The sequence below is a fragment of the Chrysemys picta genome, chromosome 10, assembly GCF_011386835.1.
Source record: "Chrysemys picta bellii isolate R12L10 chromosome 10, ASM1138683v2, whole genome shotgun sequence".
NCBI classification, from domain to species: Eukaryota; Metazoa; Chordata; order Testudines; family Emydidae; genus Chrysemys; species Chrysemys picta.
The window spans coordinates 78,914,435-78,930,571 of record NC_088800.1 but is presented as its reverse complement, the minus strand read 5'-3'; the positions used below and the strand labels follow the sequence as shown (position 1 = coordinate 78,930,571).

Sequence of the window (16,137 nt, the reverse complement as noted above, 5' to 3'; positions counted from 1 at the left end):
CGGATTGACGTGGTTTAAGGCTCAGTTCAAGGGTCATTTATGTACAGTCGCCCCCACCCCATTTCCCCTCCCCGCGGGAGTGGCAGGGGCTTGCCTAGGCCGTGCAGTAGTAGCACCTGTGCCCCGGCCCTCCCTCACAGTGCTAGATGCCCCAGGATGAACAGAGGCCCTCCCTTGCGGCCCAGCCCCCACTTATCCCCTGCCAGGGCCTGGGGTGCACGTGGAGCCCGCTGGGGCTAACACTGCTCAAGGGAAGGGGCAGCCAGGGGCCCAGCCCCCACAGGCTCCACGTGCACCCCAGGCCCTGGCAGGGGATAAGTGGGGGCTGGGGTGCACATGTTACAGGGAAGGGGTAGTGCTAGCCCCCCCCCCAGGGTTGCCCAGCTTTTCCTGGAGATTTCCTCCCAGGGCGATCTTTAATTCCTGGAGGTTTGGCAACTGTAGAGCCCCCTCCCAGGGTGAACCAGCCTGACACTGGGCCGGCCACCCCCTCCCCCCGAGCTGTGATGACTGAAGGTGGAGCTTGTGGGCAGAGGCGTAACTTACGCACGAGCAGGCCATGCGAGAGGTCTGGCACAGCAGCTACCTGCGACACAGAAATTTAGTCAGCAGCACCGCAACATTTACTGAGACCTTCCTCCTCAAGCAAAGCTTGGAAGAACCATTAGCTGCAGGAACTTAAAATGGCAGCTGCCCATAGAGGTGGCAGAGTTGTAGCATGGGAGCTGCCATGCTGGAGGAGGTACAGTTGGAGAATTGACCTCCCTGCAAATATCACCTAGCAGCAGTTCAGGCCCCCCCTTTGTTCACAGTCAAAGCCAAAGCATGGCTGTGAGGTCGTCGCCCCTGCGTATAGGACAAAGGCAGGTTCTCACAGAGACAGTCATAGCACTGTGTGTAGAAGTGTCCGTAGAGCAGAGATTTTACATTTTCATTTTTGGAAAATGTGACAGGGGCAGAAGCTCTTAGCCTTCCCTAGGACCCATTTGAAAATAATGTATTTTGAAAAGGCCAAGATAAAAACAGCTACGCAGCAGGCTAGCTTTATAGGTTCCAAAAGGTTAAAAGACATTAACATTTCCTTCCTAGAAATATCCCTTCCGACTGCTAATAAGCCTGTAGCTTTTAGAGCTGCACTTACCAACAGTCTTTCAGCAGGAAGGGATAGTACCGTGCAAAGTTTGCTGGTTCTTTTACCTTTGGGAGTTGAATGCCTTGAGCCACTCATTGGTATAAAGTTCCTTAAAGAGCTTAATCAATAACAGTTTCCATTAGCCATCTGTGTGCCAGCTCATGCTGCCCTTGGAACCAGAAACTTCCATTGCTGTAGCTATCGACAAAGTCATCATAGAGCATAAATCAGACATACAGAAAACAGAGGGCCTAGAGACCAAAGGTTCAGCTTTTCCCAAATATAATACAGTGGGGAGCTTGTCCATTATATTTTAAAAACGGGTCCAACACTGATGCTATATTTAAAAAGGAAGATGCTAAAGGAGGTGCCCAGATCTAGCTCTCTACAGACTTTGTCTGCTAAGTATTTTTGCTGATCTGGGCAAGATTTTTAACACATGAAGGAGTCAGCCAGACTATGGCTACTTGGCAGGGAGAACCCATCTTTAGGTCCAGAGGTCTTCATGGCATTCACATTAAATTCTGAAACTGACAACCTGGTTAACTAAAATGAGCAATTGGAATAGGGATGGTGCAGATGACATAAGGTGTCAAAGGGAAGAGTAGGGCATAAGCATTATCTAGCCTTAAAAACGGGAGGACTTGGAAATGTTTTCAGCCCATGTACAACTTCTAAGCTTCGCAATATGCTGTCTATCATTTACAGCAGCAGTTAAAATGGTTTAGCACAGAACTGGTGAAAATCCTAATGGGTAAGTGAAAACTTGATCCTGAGTCTACAGCCAGTTTGAGGGATGATGGGCTAATCCACATGGAAAAGATTATAGATCTCGATGCAGAAAAGAGACAGGTTATTTATTGCCAACAATATGAGGAGCTAATGTTTCCCAAATGTACCTTCCAAATACCAGAGCTGAATTGATGGCTCACAGCTAGGATTTTTCTGAACCCTGAAGATGTACAAACATACACCTAATGTTCTGCACACAATTCAAGGGCAAGAATGGAGAGAAGAAATATTTAAGTTCTGTCATCCCCCACTGTACACTGCCTGTTTATAGCCATGCACGAGACAGAGCGTCCAGAAGACAGGCACACACAATAGCACCAGCAGCACAGAGCAACAAAGCCCTTTGGGATATTCTACAATAGGGAGAGCTGGAAGGAAGGCAGGCCCAGGCAACCTCTCTGGTTCCATAGACATGGGTAAGTGATTCTGATCACACTGAAAAATAACTGTTACAAAGAAGACAAACATGCCAGCCTAGGCCTCTGCTAGCAGTGAAACACTTATCTGTCACAGTTACTAACTGTACATTAATCATGTGGAGACAGACCCTGTTTAGAGCCAGCCATACCACAATTGATTACAAACTGGGCCTAAACACAAGCAGTTTATACCAAGAAAATGGTGAAATCCACACCACAGGCTGCTGAGGAAATCTTCCAACTCATCACAATGCTATGCAGGCAGTAAGAGCATATCCTTTAGCCACTCAAAAGGAGTAAGCAATTTCAGGGCACCTTCTCTTTAATATATAATTTTATTTCTGGTTATAGAAACAAAATGCTAAGAGGAGAAGCAATACTCCTCAACCACATACATCAATTTAAGATAATAGATAACAGAACAGGTAAAATAAATGAAAAAATAGTAGAAATTTAAAACTTTGTTATAGCTTTAAAATATTAATGTTTTGATACATTAGAAATCACATTCAGATCTCAAATTACCTTTAAAAAAGTATGGCTCCTTATAAAAAAAATACTGGATCCCATTTGACACAAAAACGCAGGTCCCACCCTTGGATGTTGCATTCCCACACCTTCCCCTCCCTTAGTGAACACAGACCTCTCCCACCATCCCAATTTGTACCCACCACTTTTGTACCCACATACTCGGTAGTTGCAGTCTAAGTGTTTCACAGATGGCAGCACTTGCAACATAACCAGGAGAGAAGCTGAAATTCACATCCAATGCCATAGACCTAGCGTTTCCACTTTAGAGATACAACCCGCTTTTTAAAAGCACTGATTAATAAACAGGTCATGAAAAATCCTTTCTACATCAGAAAGGACTCTATAAAGAGTTATGGCAGGAGATGTCTTCTCTGGCCAAGAACAGAAGCCAAAATGCAAACATAGCTACATCCCACCCATACCATTCTCTCAACTAAGTGCCAAACTGCAATGCAGAGGGGACAAGGTTCTCCTCTACATACCTGTGTATAAAGGAACAGGATCAAGGTTCTGATATTCTGGGGCCTACTCTCTGTTATACATATCACCCCCCTAAAAAACACACAGGAATAAACTCTCACAGTCTTAGTTAGAGATTTAACAGTTTTCTAATAGATCTTCAAAATTTGAACAGGATTTTATTGCCTTCTTACTGGTTATTTGGTGTTTCTTATAGTTACTGTTGAGATTAATTAAGATCCGGTTTTCTGCACGTGTAATGCAATTTCCGGATCCTTCTGAAACAGCTCTTAACCACCATCCTCTCTTAAGCTTGGATTTCCTGGCAGTCTGGAGAATTCTAGTCTCATCGGGATAAAGAGCACTACATTAGGAATCAAAAAAGTAGTACAGCTTTGCCATTTTGTAGTCTTTTCAAGTACACTTTTACATTTTTTCCTGCTCTTATTTTTCATAAGATAAAGTCTCTTCAAAACTAATACTACCCTGGTTCCCTGTGACTGCAGGAACATTTTGGGGGAAATCAACAGAAAAAGAGTGCTCAAGTTTACACTAATTCCTTCGCCGTTGGACCCAGTTGTGTATGTCAGCAACCTGTCCACTTCAAAAGTGTAGCACTTAAGTCAGTGTAACACAGGATCTTTTACACCAGATTTTTAGCAGTGAGGCAGAGATGGGGAAGGGGATTTGCATTTTTCTACTTCAGTGTGGTTTTTAACCTGGGTTCCACAAACTATGTCTAAGATTTCCAAAGGGGTCCACACCTCCATTCAAAATTGTTTAGGGGGTCCGCAAATGAAAAAAGGTTGTCAACCACTGTTCTACTGGATCTAAATCCTTTTCTTCCAGCCAATCCTAGAAAATATCCTGACACTGCACCTGTTTTTTAATGATGGTTCTGCTTTTGAGTTTTCAGTGAAGCCAAATGAAGTGCAAGAAGTCACATGACTTATTCTTGGTCATATGAGTAAGCAGCTGAAGCCCACACTAACCCCAGAATGATGCTGACTCCCAGGGGCCTTTGCTGTAACCTTTAGGTCATGTCTGGAGAGGATATGGAGTAAGAGCCATAATATACAGAGGGTCAAATCTGGATTTCACAGTGGCTTTTCTCCCTTGGGGAAGAAGAAAAGCTGTGGTTTCTTTCACTGCCCACAGCACCATGGCTACTCCCTTTTGAACAACCTTCAGCCCAAATCACCCTCCCAAGAAAATCAACCACCAGATCCTGATACCAGCAGAAACCTAGGAGAAGCTTGTATTCTAGGTCCTCACAGAAATGCAATGAAATATTACTTGAGAGACCTCACAGAAGCAGCTTCTTTCTGGCTCCCTAATGCTATGAGTAACTTTGGTAAGGTCAAAATAAGTCAAAATTCATCCCAAGGCAAGTCCAATAACCTCAGCGGAGTAATGCTAGGAATGAATTTGGCACACTCAGGAGCGGGAAAGGAGGAATTCTAATTGCAGGCATATTTTTAATGAGATATATGTTATCTAGGAGACTCTACGCCTCAGGCCAGTGGGAGGTATTCTCATACAGAATGAGACAGGCTGCACCACCTCCGAATACCAGCCAGAAAGCAGCACTCAAGCTTGTCAAGAGCATGTTTCCTTCTTGACTGCAGGTTTTGTGCAGAGATTCAAATGCAGATGTCTGGGGAGTGGGAATCAAAGAGAAAGAAGAGATGGGTAGAAAAAAATCACACACACACACACACACACACACACACACTAGCCTTGTATCCTAAGTCATTGTCTTTAGGGAGGTAATATCCTATACTACACAAGATGCTAAAGTGACCAGCCGGGGGAACTTCCATTCCTCCACAGAATTCTTGGGGGATCCCAATTCTAAACCTTTCGGTAATTCAAAGCAGATGGGAAAACTGAACATGATGCAGATAAAGCTCACCCTTCAGCCAGCCCAATTAATTTCCAATTTATAGGGAGGCGTTTCCCTTATGTACAGGGCAGGTTGAGAATGTGTAAGGATCTTGGGGCCTGGTTTTCTCAAACCACGGCTGGGAGACAGCTTGAATCCCTTTCATTCTCTAATTCTTATTAGTGCCATTTGGGGACTTCCCTGCCAATAGAACAGCTTGTGCTGCTGCTACAGAGTTTCCCAGTATTGTGCCAGAAGTGAGACTCATCCCAGAGGGAGAGCAGAGTCCTAAACTGGTCCTCGTGCCCCATAAGAGGAATGAATCGACGGGTTCAAGCTACACCTCTGCAGGCCGCTCCCCACTCTGTACTAAAATAGAGATATTCTCTGAGAATTAGTGCCTGCAGTTGGAATTTACTAATATATCTATGTCAAGTACCATTTACGCTCTTAACAGAAGGGAATAGTCATGGACCATTTTTTTATATATCTATAGATATATATATAGACACACACACAAAATGTATACTTACATAGATCTAAATTAATACTCTGAAAAAAGTATTTTTAAAAGGGTTGTTTCTTAGATGTCATTCTCCTTGTGATGTGCCACTTTGGAAGCTGGGGAGTGGATTCAGCCCAATAGCCCACTTATGCCTTGGCTACACTGGCGCTGTACAGCGCTGCCACTTGCTGCGCTCAGGGGTGTGAAAACGCACCCCCCGAGCGCAGCGAGTGCAGTGCTGTAAAGTGCCAGTGTAATCAGCGCCTGCAGCGCTGCACGCTCTCTCGCAGCGCTGCAAGCTACTCCCCTCAGAGAGGTGGAGTACTTGCAGTGTGACTACACTCACGCTTCACAGCGCTGTGAATCCCCAAGTGTAGCCAAGGCCTTAGGCTCTAGCTCATGAGCTATAGCGGTGAGAAAAGTCTATAGTTCCATAGCTGTAAGGACACATCCTGCCATGCATGCTGAAAGGTCTCATACAGTGTCGTTAAAATGAAATAGCACCCACAGAGGATTTGTATTGGTCATCTTTTTAACTTAGATAAATAGTCAAATCTTTACAAAAAAAAAATTAAATTAAAAACGGTGCTCCTGGCAAAAGTCCAAAGCCTGCCCAAGTTTATTCACCCCACAGCACATGTTTACAGCCATATCACAACACCCTGAAAAGACAGAATTTTAATAGAAAAACACCATCATGGCTAGATGTTTGCCACTACTAGTGGTGCTAGGTGCATATGATGTAACTAACACACACACACACACTCCTGAATATAACCCACCTATTGAAGAGAATGACTTTTGACCTAACCAGAAACAGTCACTAGACAGCTATGTATAACAAGGGAACTCTTCCCTGTAAAGTCACAGCTACATTTTGGTCAGCATGAGGCTATGCAAATGGTTTAAGATCCTGTACGTACAAGGAAGTGTGCGTCTCATCCCTAGTAGCTCAGCAAATCTCACACTAGACAATCTTGTAATCAGATTTCCTGCAGCACAACACTCTTCAAATGGCTCCACTGCATTTTACACAGTACCGCAGTAGTGTATACTAGAGATATAGCAGCTTTAAAGGAATTATTATTATTTTTTTTTAAACTCAAACAGAAAAGTCACACAACTGATGTCTTTTGTCCAACTGCAGCGACAAGTATTGGGCACAATCAGTCTTACCACACGCAGACCTTTAAACCAAGGCATATAAATGAGCATTTAGGTCAGAGGCTCATTGAAATTGAAGGAAACAACTGCAGAAGAAAAAAAACAGCGTGTGTGTGTGTGTGTGGGGGGGGGGGGGATGGGAGCAGAAATGGGAGATGGATCATGGCTTGGATGCCAACAAAGAAAGATTGTTGCTGCATGTTCATGAACGTTCACAAAGCAAAAGATCAATATGCTGCATTATAATGGCAAATCTACAAAGCTGGTCACGCCTCTTTTACAGACTGGTTCTTAATGCCCAACTCCAGTTTATTAGCAGCAGGATTAAGAAACCCAAGAGAATTCAATTAAACAAAAAAGGCTCCTCTAATATAGGGGTCGGCAACCTTTCAGAAGTGCTGTGCCGAGACTTCATTTATTCACTCTAATTTAAGGTCACGCGTGCCAGTCATACAATTTCATGTTTTTAGAAGGTCTCTTTCTATAAGTCTATAATATATAACTAAACTATTGTTAAAAGAAGAACAGGAGTACTTGTGGCACCTTAGAGACTAACAAATTTAGTAGTTGCTGCTACTCGTAAACTATTGTTGTATGTAAAGTAAATAAGGTTTTAAAAATGTTTAAGAAGCTTCATTTAAAATTAAATGAAAATGCAGAGCCCCCCGGACCGGTGGCCAGGACCCGGGCAGTGTGAGTGCCACTGAAAATCAGCTCGCACCCGTGCCGTAGGTTGCCTACCCCTGATCTAATGTAAAGCTGCACATAGAACTGAAGCCACTGTTTGATTACACAAGCCAAGGCATGGCTTAAGCATTTCTAAAGCTGGCCAAGGTCCCCAACACTGCTTCCTGCTATGCTCATAAAGCCACAAGCCAGAACAGCTCCGCAGAGAGGGACAAGGTAGAGTCCATCCGCACAACTGGCATTGTCAGAACCTTTACGATTCCCTATGCTGCAACTCACAACTATCCAGCCTAGTTTGTTGCCTGGGACACTGCATATCAGACAAAGATGCGAACAATCCCCACCTGAGGATTTAATAATTCAAACACAGGGCTGGGTTTAAATGAGGAGCTTCTGGTCACAAAGTAAAATATGCAAAAAGTTAAAACCTGATCTATTTATAATTTAAATTCCTTTCACTACATCTGCCATCCAACCTTCATGGACATAGCTATGGCAGAAAGTTCTTTTCTTCCTTTTTCCTCACCTTCTAATATTCAGGTACATGCTACAGTACATCAAAGGTGCTAAGGGTCTCCTCGGGGGAAAAAACTCCCATGAACTCAGAGGTAACGCTATAGCTCCAGCCTGAACACCTCCAGTTGACCTAGTGAACAATGTTCCACATCACACTACATGCCAGTTAAGGTCAGCAGCTCTCACTGTGGTAGATTTAAGTCCCAACCTTAAATGATTTTTTGAACAATGAAACAGTAAAATAAAGAAAAGGGTTGTGGAAGCAGACTCAATTGCAGTTGTCTCTCTAGGTCACTCCATACATGCACAGGCATCTAATTGGGGTATGTGCAAAATCAAATTAACAGTTGCTACTCATATTCAGTAGTTTATTAGCTAATGTAGCAACCAGCAGCTAATTTCTAAAAGACAAAAAATTGAAACACGGCAGAATTTTTTTTTATAAGCTGGTCAACATGACGCCTGTCCAAGTCCCCCTCAGAGCCTGCGGATCCCAAATGTGTTATCCTTTAGTCTTCTCCCAGCCTTGTGTTGGGCAGCGTTCAATGCAAGTGCTCTGTCTTCACCACACTGCCCCCTACAGCTCATCCAGTCTCTCCTGGCCCAGAAAAATGGGACTGAGCTACAGCCATGAACTTTGCTCCCACCTGTGGGCAGCGTGATGGGCTATCACGGAATCAGGCCAAATTGACACCACTTTGACAGGGTCCCTGTATCAGATCAAATTCACCACAATATTGACATTTTGCAAAAATACGCTTTTACAAAGCCAAGTTCAAGAGAAACGTGAATTTAAAATAATTCCAATGGAATAAAACCAACAATCTCTTTCCTGTTTGCAAACCCAGGCATCACACTAGTAAAGCATGAGTGAAAGGAGCTATAAACTGCCTATAAATCAAAGTAAAACTGATTCATTTCTCATCATTGGCCAAGCTCAGAAAAATGCAAAAAGGAACAGTCAATATATTTAATTTTTTTTCCCTTCAGTTTTAGATTATCCCAAGGTATGGGTTATAGCAGGTAAAGAAACTTAAAAAAAACAACCACCATATGGTACAATCTCCATTAGCCAAATATTGTAAGAGATGCTCAATTTCAGATAATTGAAGTTTTGGGGAAAATAATCAAGGGTTTTTCAATACAATTAATAGATGAAGGGGATATGACCCTGTTCTGAACAACTGGGAGTTTCTGATAATCAAACTTAAATGTCCCTTTAGTTTAAGACCTTACTCTGTATCCTTATCCCAGCTGTTTCCATAATCATTTATAATACCCAGGAGAGAAAGCCTGTGGAGTTAATACCTTGTGTAGAACGTGTGGTGTAGTTTAACTAGCAACTGGAAGAAACAAGAAAAAACGGGCTGAAAGGTAAACAGACTTTTTAAAGTTTCAACAGAAAAATTCATTTAATTTTTTTAATGTTGCAACCTTACACAAAAATTAGTAGCTCCCATTTTCAAATAGAAAGGGGAGTTTAAAAGGCAGATACAGTTTTTTGTATGATTCCTGGGAATTCTTTGGGGATAACATTTTCTTAGTTTCAAGTCCATCACTAAAACAATTCAATATTATTCTGCAAAGGTAACCAAGTATGGGAGGTCACATTCAAGTATGCCAGAATGTAGGAGCACCTTCACATAGACAGACCGGGGGGAGGGAAGAGGGGGGAATGAAATGGCCACTTGTAATTCAAATGACCTTGGAGTTGCACTGGATTCCATCTCCAAGGATGCCTGCTGAAGCCAAGGGACAGCACAGTAATCACAGTCGTCTGAAATGCAACAGAAATTTGGTGCAAAAATGTAGGAGAATTCATGGGACTAGGCCTGGGTCTGACAGTCACTAGCAACAAACCACCCAAAAAGGGGAGGTTGTTAAAAGAAAAGAAAGCATCTGTTGTTTTCAATACGGCATCAGTTGGAGTGCACAGGGAAAATATTCTCCAATGAAATCACTTTCATCTAGAAAAGAAGGGTCAACAAGCCTCGAACTCAAATATGGTTTCAGTTCATCTTATCACCAACATTTCCAGCCCAAGTTCTGCATTCCAATAACCAAGAAACGTCACAACCCATTTCCTCCGTATTGGTTATACCCCATCAGCTGAGTATGGACTATGATTAGCAACAGGAAGGGGAAAAGACAGCAAGAGAGAGGACAACCACTACAAGAATTTAGGTTATTGATGCATATTTCATTTAGAAATTATAGCTGTGAAGTTGCAAGCATGGAATGGTGCATAACTTTATCACCACTAACTGAACAGCAGAGACAGATAGTCATTATTTCCATCACATCCCTATTTTTGTTATTGATTTCTTAAGTTTGTTTACAAACTGGATTTTAATAAATGGTTATTCCGATCCAATACGGTTTATTTAATAAAGCTGGATATTTTCCTAAGCTTAGTTTCTAGTGTGTGTAAACAAGACAAATTTATCTTACTCATGCATTTAAGTTTCCCTTTTTATTTACTTACTTTTAAGGTTTGAAAAAGCATGTAACAGGGAAGAACACTTGCTTCTGGCTTTGCAACAATCTTGCCTTGACAGGGATGGATTAGACAACATATTAGGTTGTTTCAATCGCCAATATCTATAATTTGCCCTTTTTAAGAGGAAATTCTGCCGAGGAATTTTCATTAGGAACAGCAGTGTTTTAGCTGAGTGGCTTTTTAGAACTGGCAGCATGCTAGAGAACCACTTGGGAGGCCTGAAAGTAGGTATAAATACTCTTATCAGCTGCTACAAATAAGGAAGGAGAACACTTTTCCATAGGCTCTACAAGATTTGGGGTAAGAAGTGCTATTTTTTTTAGTGTGGGTCCAACACTAGCCAAGCGCCAACTAAAAGGCTGGGAAAGTGGCATGGCTGCTTCCTAGAATGGAAAGTGAATATACCAGACTGGTGAGGGAGGAGGCAGAAAACACTACTCGGATAAACTAAAGATTCTGGGGTTTTGCAAGTGGAACCAGTGAACATGTAACTGGTGATAAGTACATTCAATTATCTTCAACTAGCAACTTGACCAGCAGGTGTTCTGAGCCACAAAGGAGAGCCTGGAAAACGTTACACTGCCCTGAATGCTGGAGGGGCAAATATGCACACTTTAAAATCTGTACATTTTAAAAGGCATGTTTATAACCCAGCAACTGATCTGTGGAAACACTCACCTGCTGTAAGTCTGCAAGTCTCCATTGATTTCAATAGATCTATGTGATTTACAGCAGCTTATGGTATGGTCCTATTTATGGACATTTTCAAGGAGAAGCAACCATCTGAGCCCAAACAATGTTTTTCGTTTGTCACTCATCCAGCATTTGCTCACCTGACCTGTTACAAGACTTAAAAAGCCTTCCTTAAACAAAGGATTCCCAGCCTCATAGTTCTTTCTGGGGATTTGCTGAAATTCAAAGTACCGTTCACCTGACATTACTGACTGGCTGTAGGAGCAAACAAACAAACTGTGCTATATTCTCATCATTGTGCCCTATTTCTTAGTCTGTGCTAATAGTCTCCTCTTAGAATCCTGGCTTTGAGCAAAGTTACATCAGCTGACTACTGTTAAAAACCCAGACTTAGCCACCCACCAGAAGAATAGGTGCAAAGTTGCTGATTGGCTGACTGTGACTATTAGGCAAATTACAACAGCCGCCACCGGATTTCAGAAATCAATTCTATGCACTAAAATCCAGAGAATCTGTCCACTCACTGCCACCAACGTACAGATAAATTAGAATGGTCAAGCTGTAGATGCATCACTGTTTTCAATGCTGTCACCTAAACCATGTCCCCCAGGAATTTTCTCCTCTTTTATAAACTGCGAGAAATTTGTTTTCGTGAGGCAAAAACAAACTTGCTCAGCTTTCATATAGAAAGTGGATCTCAGTCACAGGGAATGGGACTGGCAAAGAGAAAGGAAACCTAGAAGAGAAGTAATGTCACCTGTTTGCAGTTAGGCATTACTACTACTACTACATTTGCCTCCTCCCTAAGATGCTAGAAGAAATTCATCAGCTCTGCTTTGCTCCTTAACACCGGTGATCTGCCATGTGTACCGGGTATGAATGGTCTCATTTGCTGTATCTTGGAGAAATCCGTCCCATTAAAAGTTCCACACTGAGCTTGCTGCTCACTGCACTCTGCTCCGTAACAGCACTGTCAGTTTGGATTTAACAGCAAGATGACAACACTGCACTACATCAGTGGAAGCAGAAAGGACAGACAGATCCCTAGAAAGAAGACACATGCTCCATTATTGCTAGCTTACTTTTCCCATTTCCAAAGCTATCAGGATCTTTAAGTTAAGAAACGTCTTTGGTGTTTAAACAGAAGATAGCAGAAGGGGTTGTATTGTAAAAACTAACAACTGATTAACTGGGGGCTGAAAAGAGGGTGATCCTGTTTCCTCAACCACAATTCATGCCATGCACAGCACCCACTCCCCAACTGCTTCGAGTGTCTCAGAAATCTGTAGGGATACTGGGTCTGCACTGGGTTTTTTTTTTAGTACATTATGAAAAGAACATGATTTATCCAACTGCTAAATTAAAACAAATATGTATTTAAAAGGAAATTATCTTGACTACTGGCCAGTCCTAACAAATGCAATTGACTCCTGTTCCTTTGTCTAACTAGATCATTGGGAGGGCATGTGTTGGGGAGCAAAGGAAAACCTCAAAATCCTGTTTTAAAAACAGGAATTGACAGTTTTCATGTAGAAAATGCGAGGCCTCTGTTCTCTTGGTTTGCATTAGTTTATGAGATTCATTCTCAATACTGTCTATAATCCCCACTGGCCCTCACCCCTGGAATTTAACCTCACTGTCTCAGCTTCACACCATGGGACACCTGCTGAAATCCACTTCCAAGTTTCAATCTGGCGCTGGGCTGTTGACCTTAAGCCATCTGGTCTTCAGGCCAGAGGGTCGTACTGCCAGAAAGGACTGACAAAACCACTTTGATGCAGAAGGCTAACCATTTGCCCCTTGGGTTCACAGGAAAGGTGATGGTAGTTTCATTCTAGGATGTTATGAATAAACCATATTGCCCCAGAAGCAGGGGGACATATGAACAACTAAAAAACCAAATATACACAGAATCTTTCAAAGATGCCCTTTCTCACATGTTCCGTCACTATGATATTTTGCCGTAAATTCATAAGCGGATGATGAATAACTGTGAGAAATCAGTCTGAGGACAACCCACCCCTTTTTGTTTTTTTATCTTTTCTTTAAAAGAAATAGATTAATGCTGCTCGTCCATCTTCTCACTTTCCCTCAAAGGGAATGGACAGAAACCATATTTTGAAGATCCATCTGGTTGAGCCCTGTAGCTCCCCCTCCCAAATCCCCATATAAACAAACATGGATATAATGATGTTTTGCAGGGGTGGGTTTGTTTAAAAAAAGTCTGCCTTTTCCCCCCAGTTTGGTATCATGTTACTTTAATGCTGTTCCTACAAGAAGCTGTGCCCATCCTTCTAAATCTTCTTGGGTGGCCCTTTTAAATGGTCTTATGTTTTGAAGCTCCGAGAGGCAGAATAGCAAGGCATCAGAGATGATCAGCCTTCCTCCCAGAGAGCAGATGTGTCTGTGATACATTCCTTTAGATGCTGAACTGTAACTCCCATCCCAAAGGGAAGGAGATTAAAAAAAAAAAAAAATATCCCAGCAGTCATACAATCAGTTGTCTGTATTTTTTTTTTTTAATCTAAAAAGAGGAAAAATATCCCATAAGTAAAGGCAGAACTGAGTTCCAGGTACAGGTAGTTGGGAGGATTCTTTTTCATTCTTTTTAGCATCTCGAAATTCTAAGAACTGTTGTTGACCTGCCCTTTAAAATGTAATTTTAAAAAGAGCTCGTAATTCTCTAAATTTCAAGCTGTTCTTACAGTTGTGGTTTTTCTTTTCTTTGAAAATTGCTTTCGAGGCTCATGCCGCTGCCCCACCTACATTCCTACTATCCTCCCACCGATTCGTCATTCACTGGTTGCCTGTCCTTGCGGCGCTGTGGACGTGATGACTCCAGTTTGAGCCTGGACTGCTCCGCTGGACTCTTCCATCCGGGGTTTTTTTACATCTGGCTCACCCGAGGGTGGTGCAGGGTCTTCAGTCGCTGCCTCGCATATCCGGCTGACCACAACGGGAGTGGATGAGCTAGCCTGGGCTGCAAGGAGCTGTAGCGGATTTGTGAGAGCTGGGGAGTGGGAGAGAAAAAAAAAGTGTTAATTCAGCCAAAAATCTAAACAACATTTGCAAGTCTAGGAAAGACAGAAGTAAATTACACTGGAGAGCAATCATACTGGAGATATGCAACTGTCACCTTCAGATGTGCTTTACAAACATTAACTAACTTTTTCTGAATTTAACTCCTGTGTGAATTTAAGAACATTAATCCTTGCTCTTCCTTCCCTAGCACCTTCCATTGAAAGTTCTCAAAATGCTTTATACATCATTTCATAAATAAACCTGTACACCAATGAGCTAAGGAATTGTCTCCAGCTAGGAAAGCTCCCACTCTTGTGTTTTAACCCCTAACCCATGACTGAAAAATTCTGCATCCATAGTCTATGAGACCGAAGCTCTGTACTTACTGCATGGAGCACCACAATCAAAAGCTTCTCCCAAGCTGCCATACCAGCATGCTGACCTGGACGGACCACTGCTAGGGGCGTGTGGGTAGTTTAGTCTCCATGGCCCATTCAAAGCTGGGCGCTTCTACTGAGATTGCCAACAAGAAAGCCAACACCCTGTCTACTGGGAACTGGATTACAACCAGAATATTAATGTGGGCGGTAGATGAGTATTATATCCATTTTACAGGCTAGAAACTGAGGCAAAGAGGTTAAATGACTTACCTCAGGCCACAGAGAGAGTCCCTGTCAGAGCTGAGATTAGAACCCAGGAGTTCCTGGCTCCCAAGAACTAGACAAAAACTCTCACAATAGTAAAGAAATGGCAAATAAGGTAATCCTACCTCCAGTTTACAAAGTCTCAAGAGTTCTGTTACTGAGTAGAAATTTCTACAGTTTAAAGTCACAGCAACAGAATATGCTTATACCTTAGCAAAAGTGTAAAATAGCTTCACATTGATAAAGACGGCCAAACCATGAGGGACATCAACATGGTAAGAGTTAACAATACAGGAGTGTCCACTGCTAGCGGCACAAAAAGGAGCACAGGGGTAAGTAGTAATGGAACCAGAACAATGTCCTTCAGAGTCCAGCAAACTACACCAGGCCATTGCGAAGAATGCCATGCACCAGTAAGGTCAAGAGGATGAGAAAAGAGAAGACTGTCAGGGTTGGATGAGAGAAAACTGCTGACCACTATTCAGAAAAGCCTTCTCGGTATTCTAAGAGGAGAAAACCCCAGACTGGGAAACAAATGTTAAAAACCGAGACAGCCTAAGAGAAGAAACTATGTTTTTCAGCTGCGCATAGTGAAGTGCGTCAGAAAGATACAAGCTCTGCATCCTCTGCAGAGAGAATCTAGCACCACTTAAACCGGAAAGCTGTGGTGTCATCGGAAGGATTCTAATCGCATCGGATTACAAAAAAGAGTGAAACAAATTTTAGTGATTTCAGAGTGCCTTACGCATAAATGAAGAATAATTAGCAATCAAATGTCCTACTCTACATCAGTCTCATGCTACTGCAGGATAATATCAGCTCCATTTATTTTTAATCTCTATTCTTCTTATTTAACAGTTTTATACATCTAAGACATTACAACTACTCATTACAGTTTTCCATTACTGGACAAGGTAAAACTAGGTAGAACTCTGATGGGAAAGGTTAAATAAATAAAAAAAAAAAAATCAAAGAAAGTGGCAGGAAGCCTTCATCCAGCAGTGGACTAAAACAAAGAAATAACTCATAGGACAACCCAAAAGATGCTGTAAGAAAGCCAACACAAATCCAGACAAAGTCTTCCGTTCTGACTGCCTGAAGGGGCAGGGTGGAGGTGCTGGGACTCTTCTGATTTCATAAGAAGGGAAGGCAATAACTCAAAGTTTTAGGGTTCTGCCACCACCAGTCA

At 42.4% G+C, this 16,137-nt stretch overlaps 1 protein-coding gene across 6 annotated transcripts in view; it reads right to left on the bottom strand.

Moving 5' to 3' along the window:
* Positions 1–9,474: 9,474 nt before the first annotated feature.
* Positions 9,475–16,137, bottom strand: part of FOXK1 (forkhead box K1) — a 69,006-nt gene continuing 62,343 nt past the window's right edge. For all 6 annotated transcript variants that reach the window (XM_042853127.2, XM_065560147.1, XM_005289197.5 and 3 more), the window contains one exon: positions 9,475–14,293. In XM_042853127.2, the coding sequence (XP_042709061.1) occupies positions 14,076–14,293 (218 nt within the window). In that variant the 3' untranslated portion in view covers positions 9,475–14,075. The remainder of the gene's footprint in view (positions 14,294–16,137) is intronic.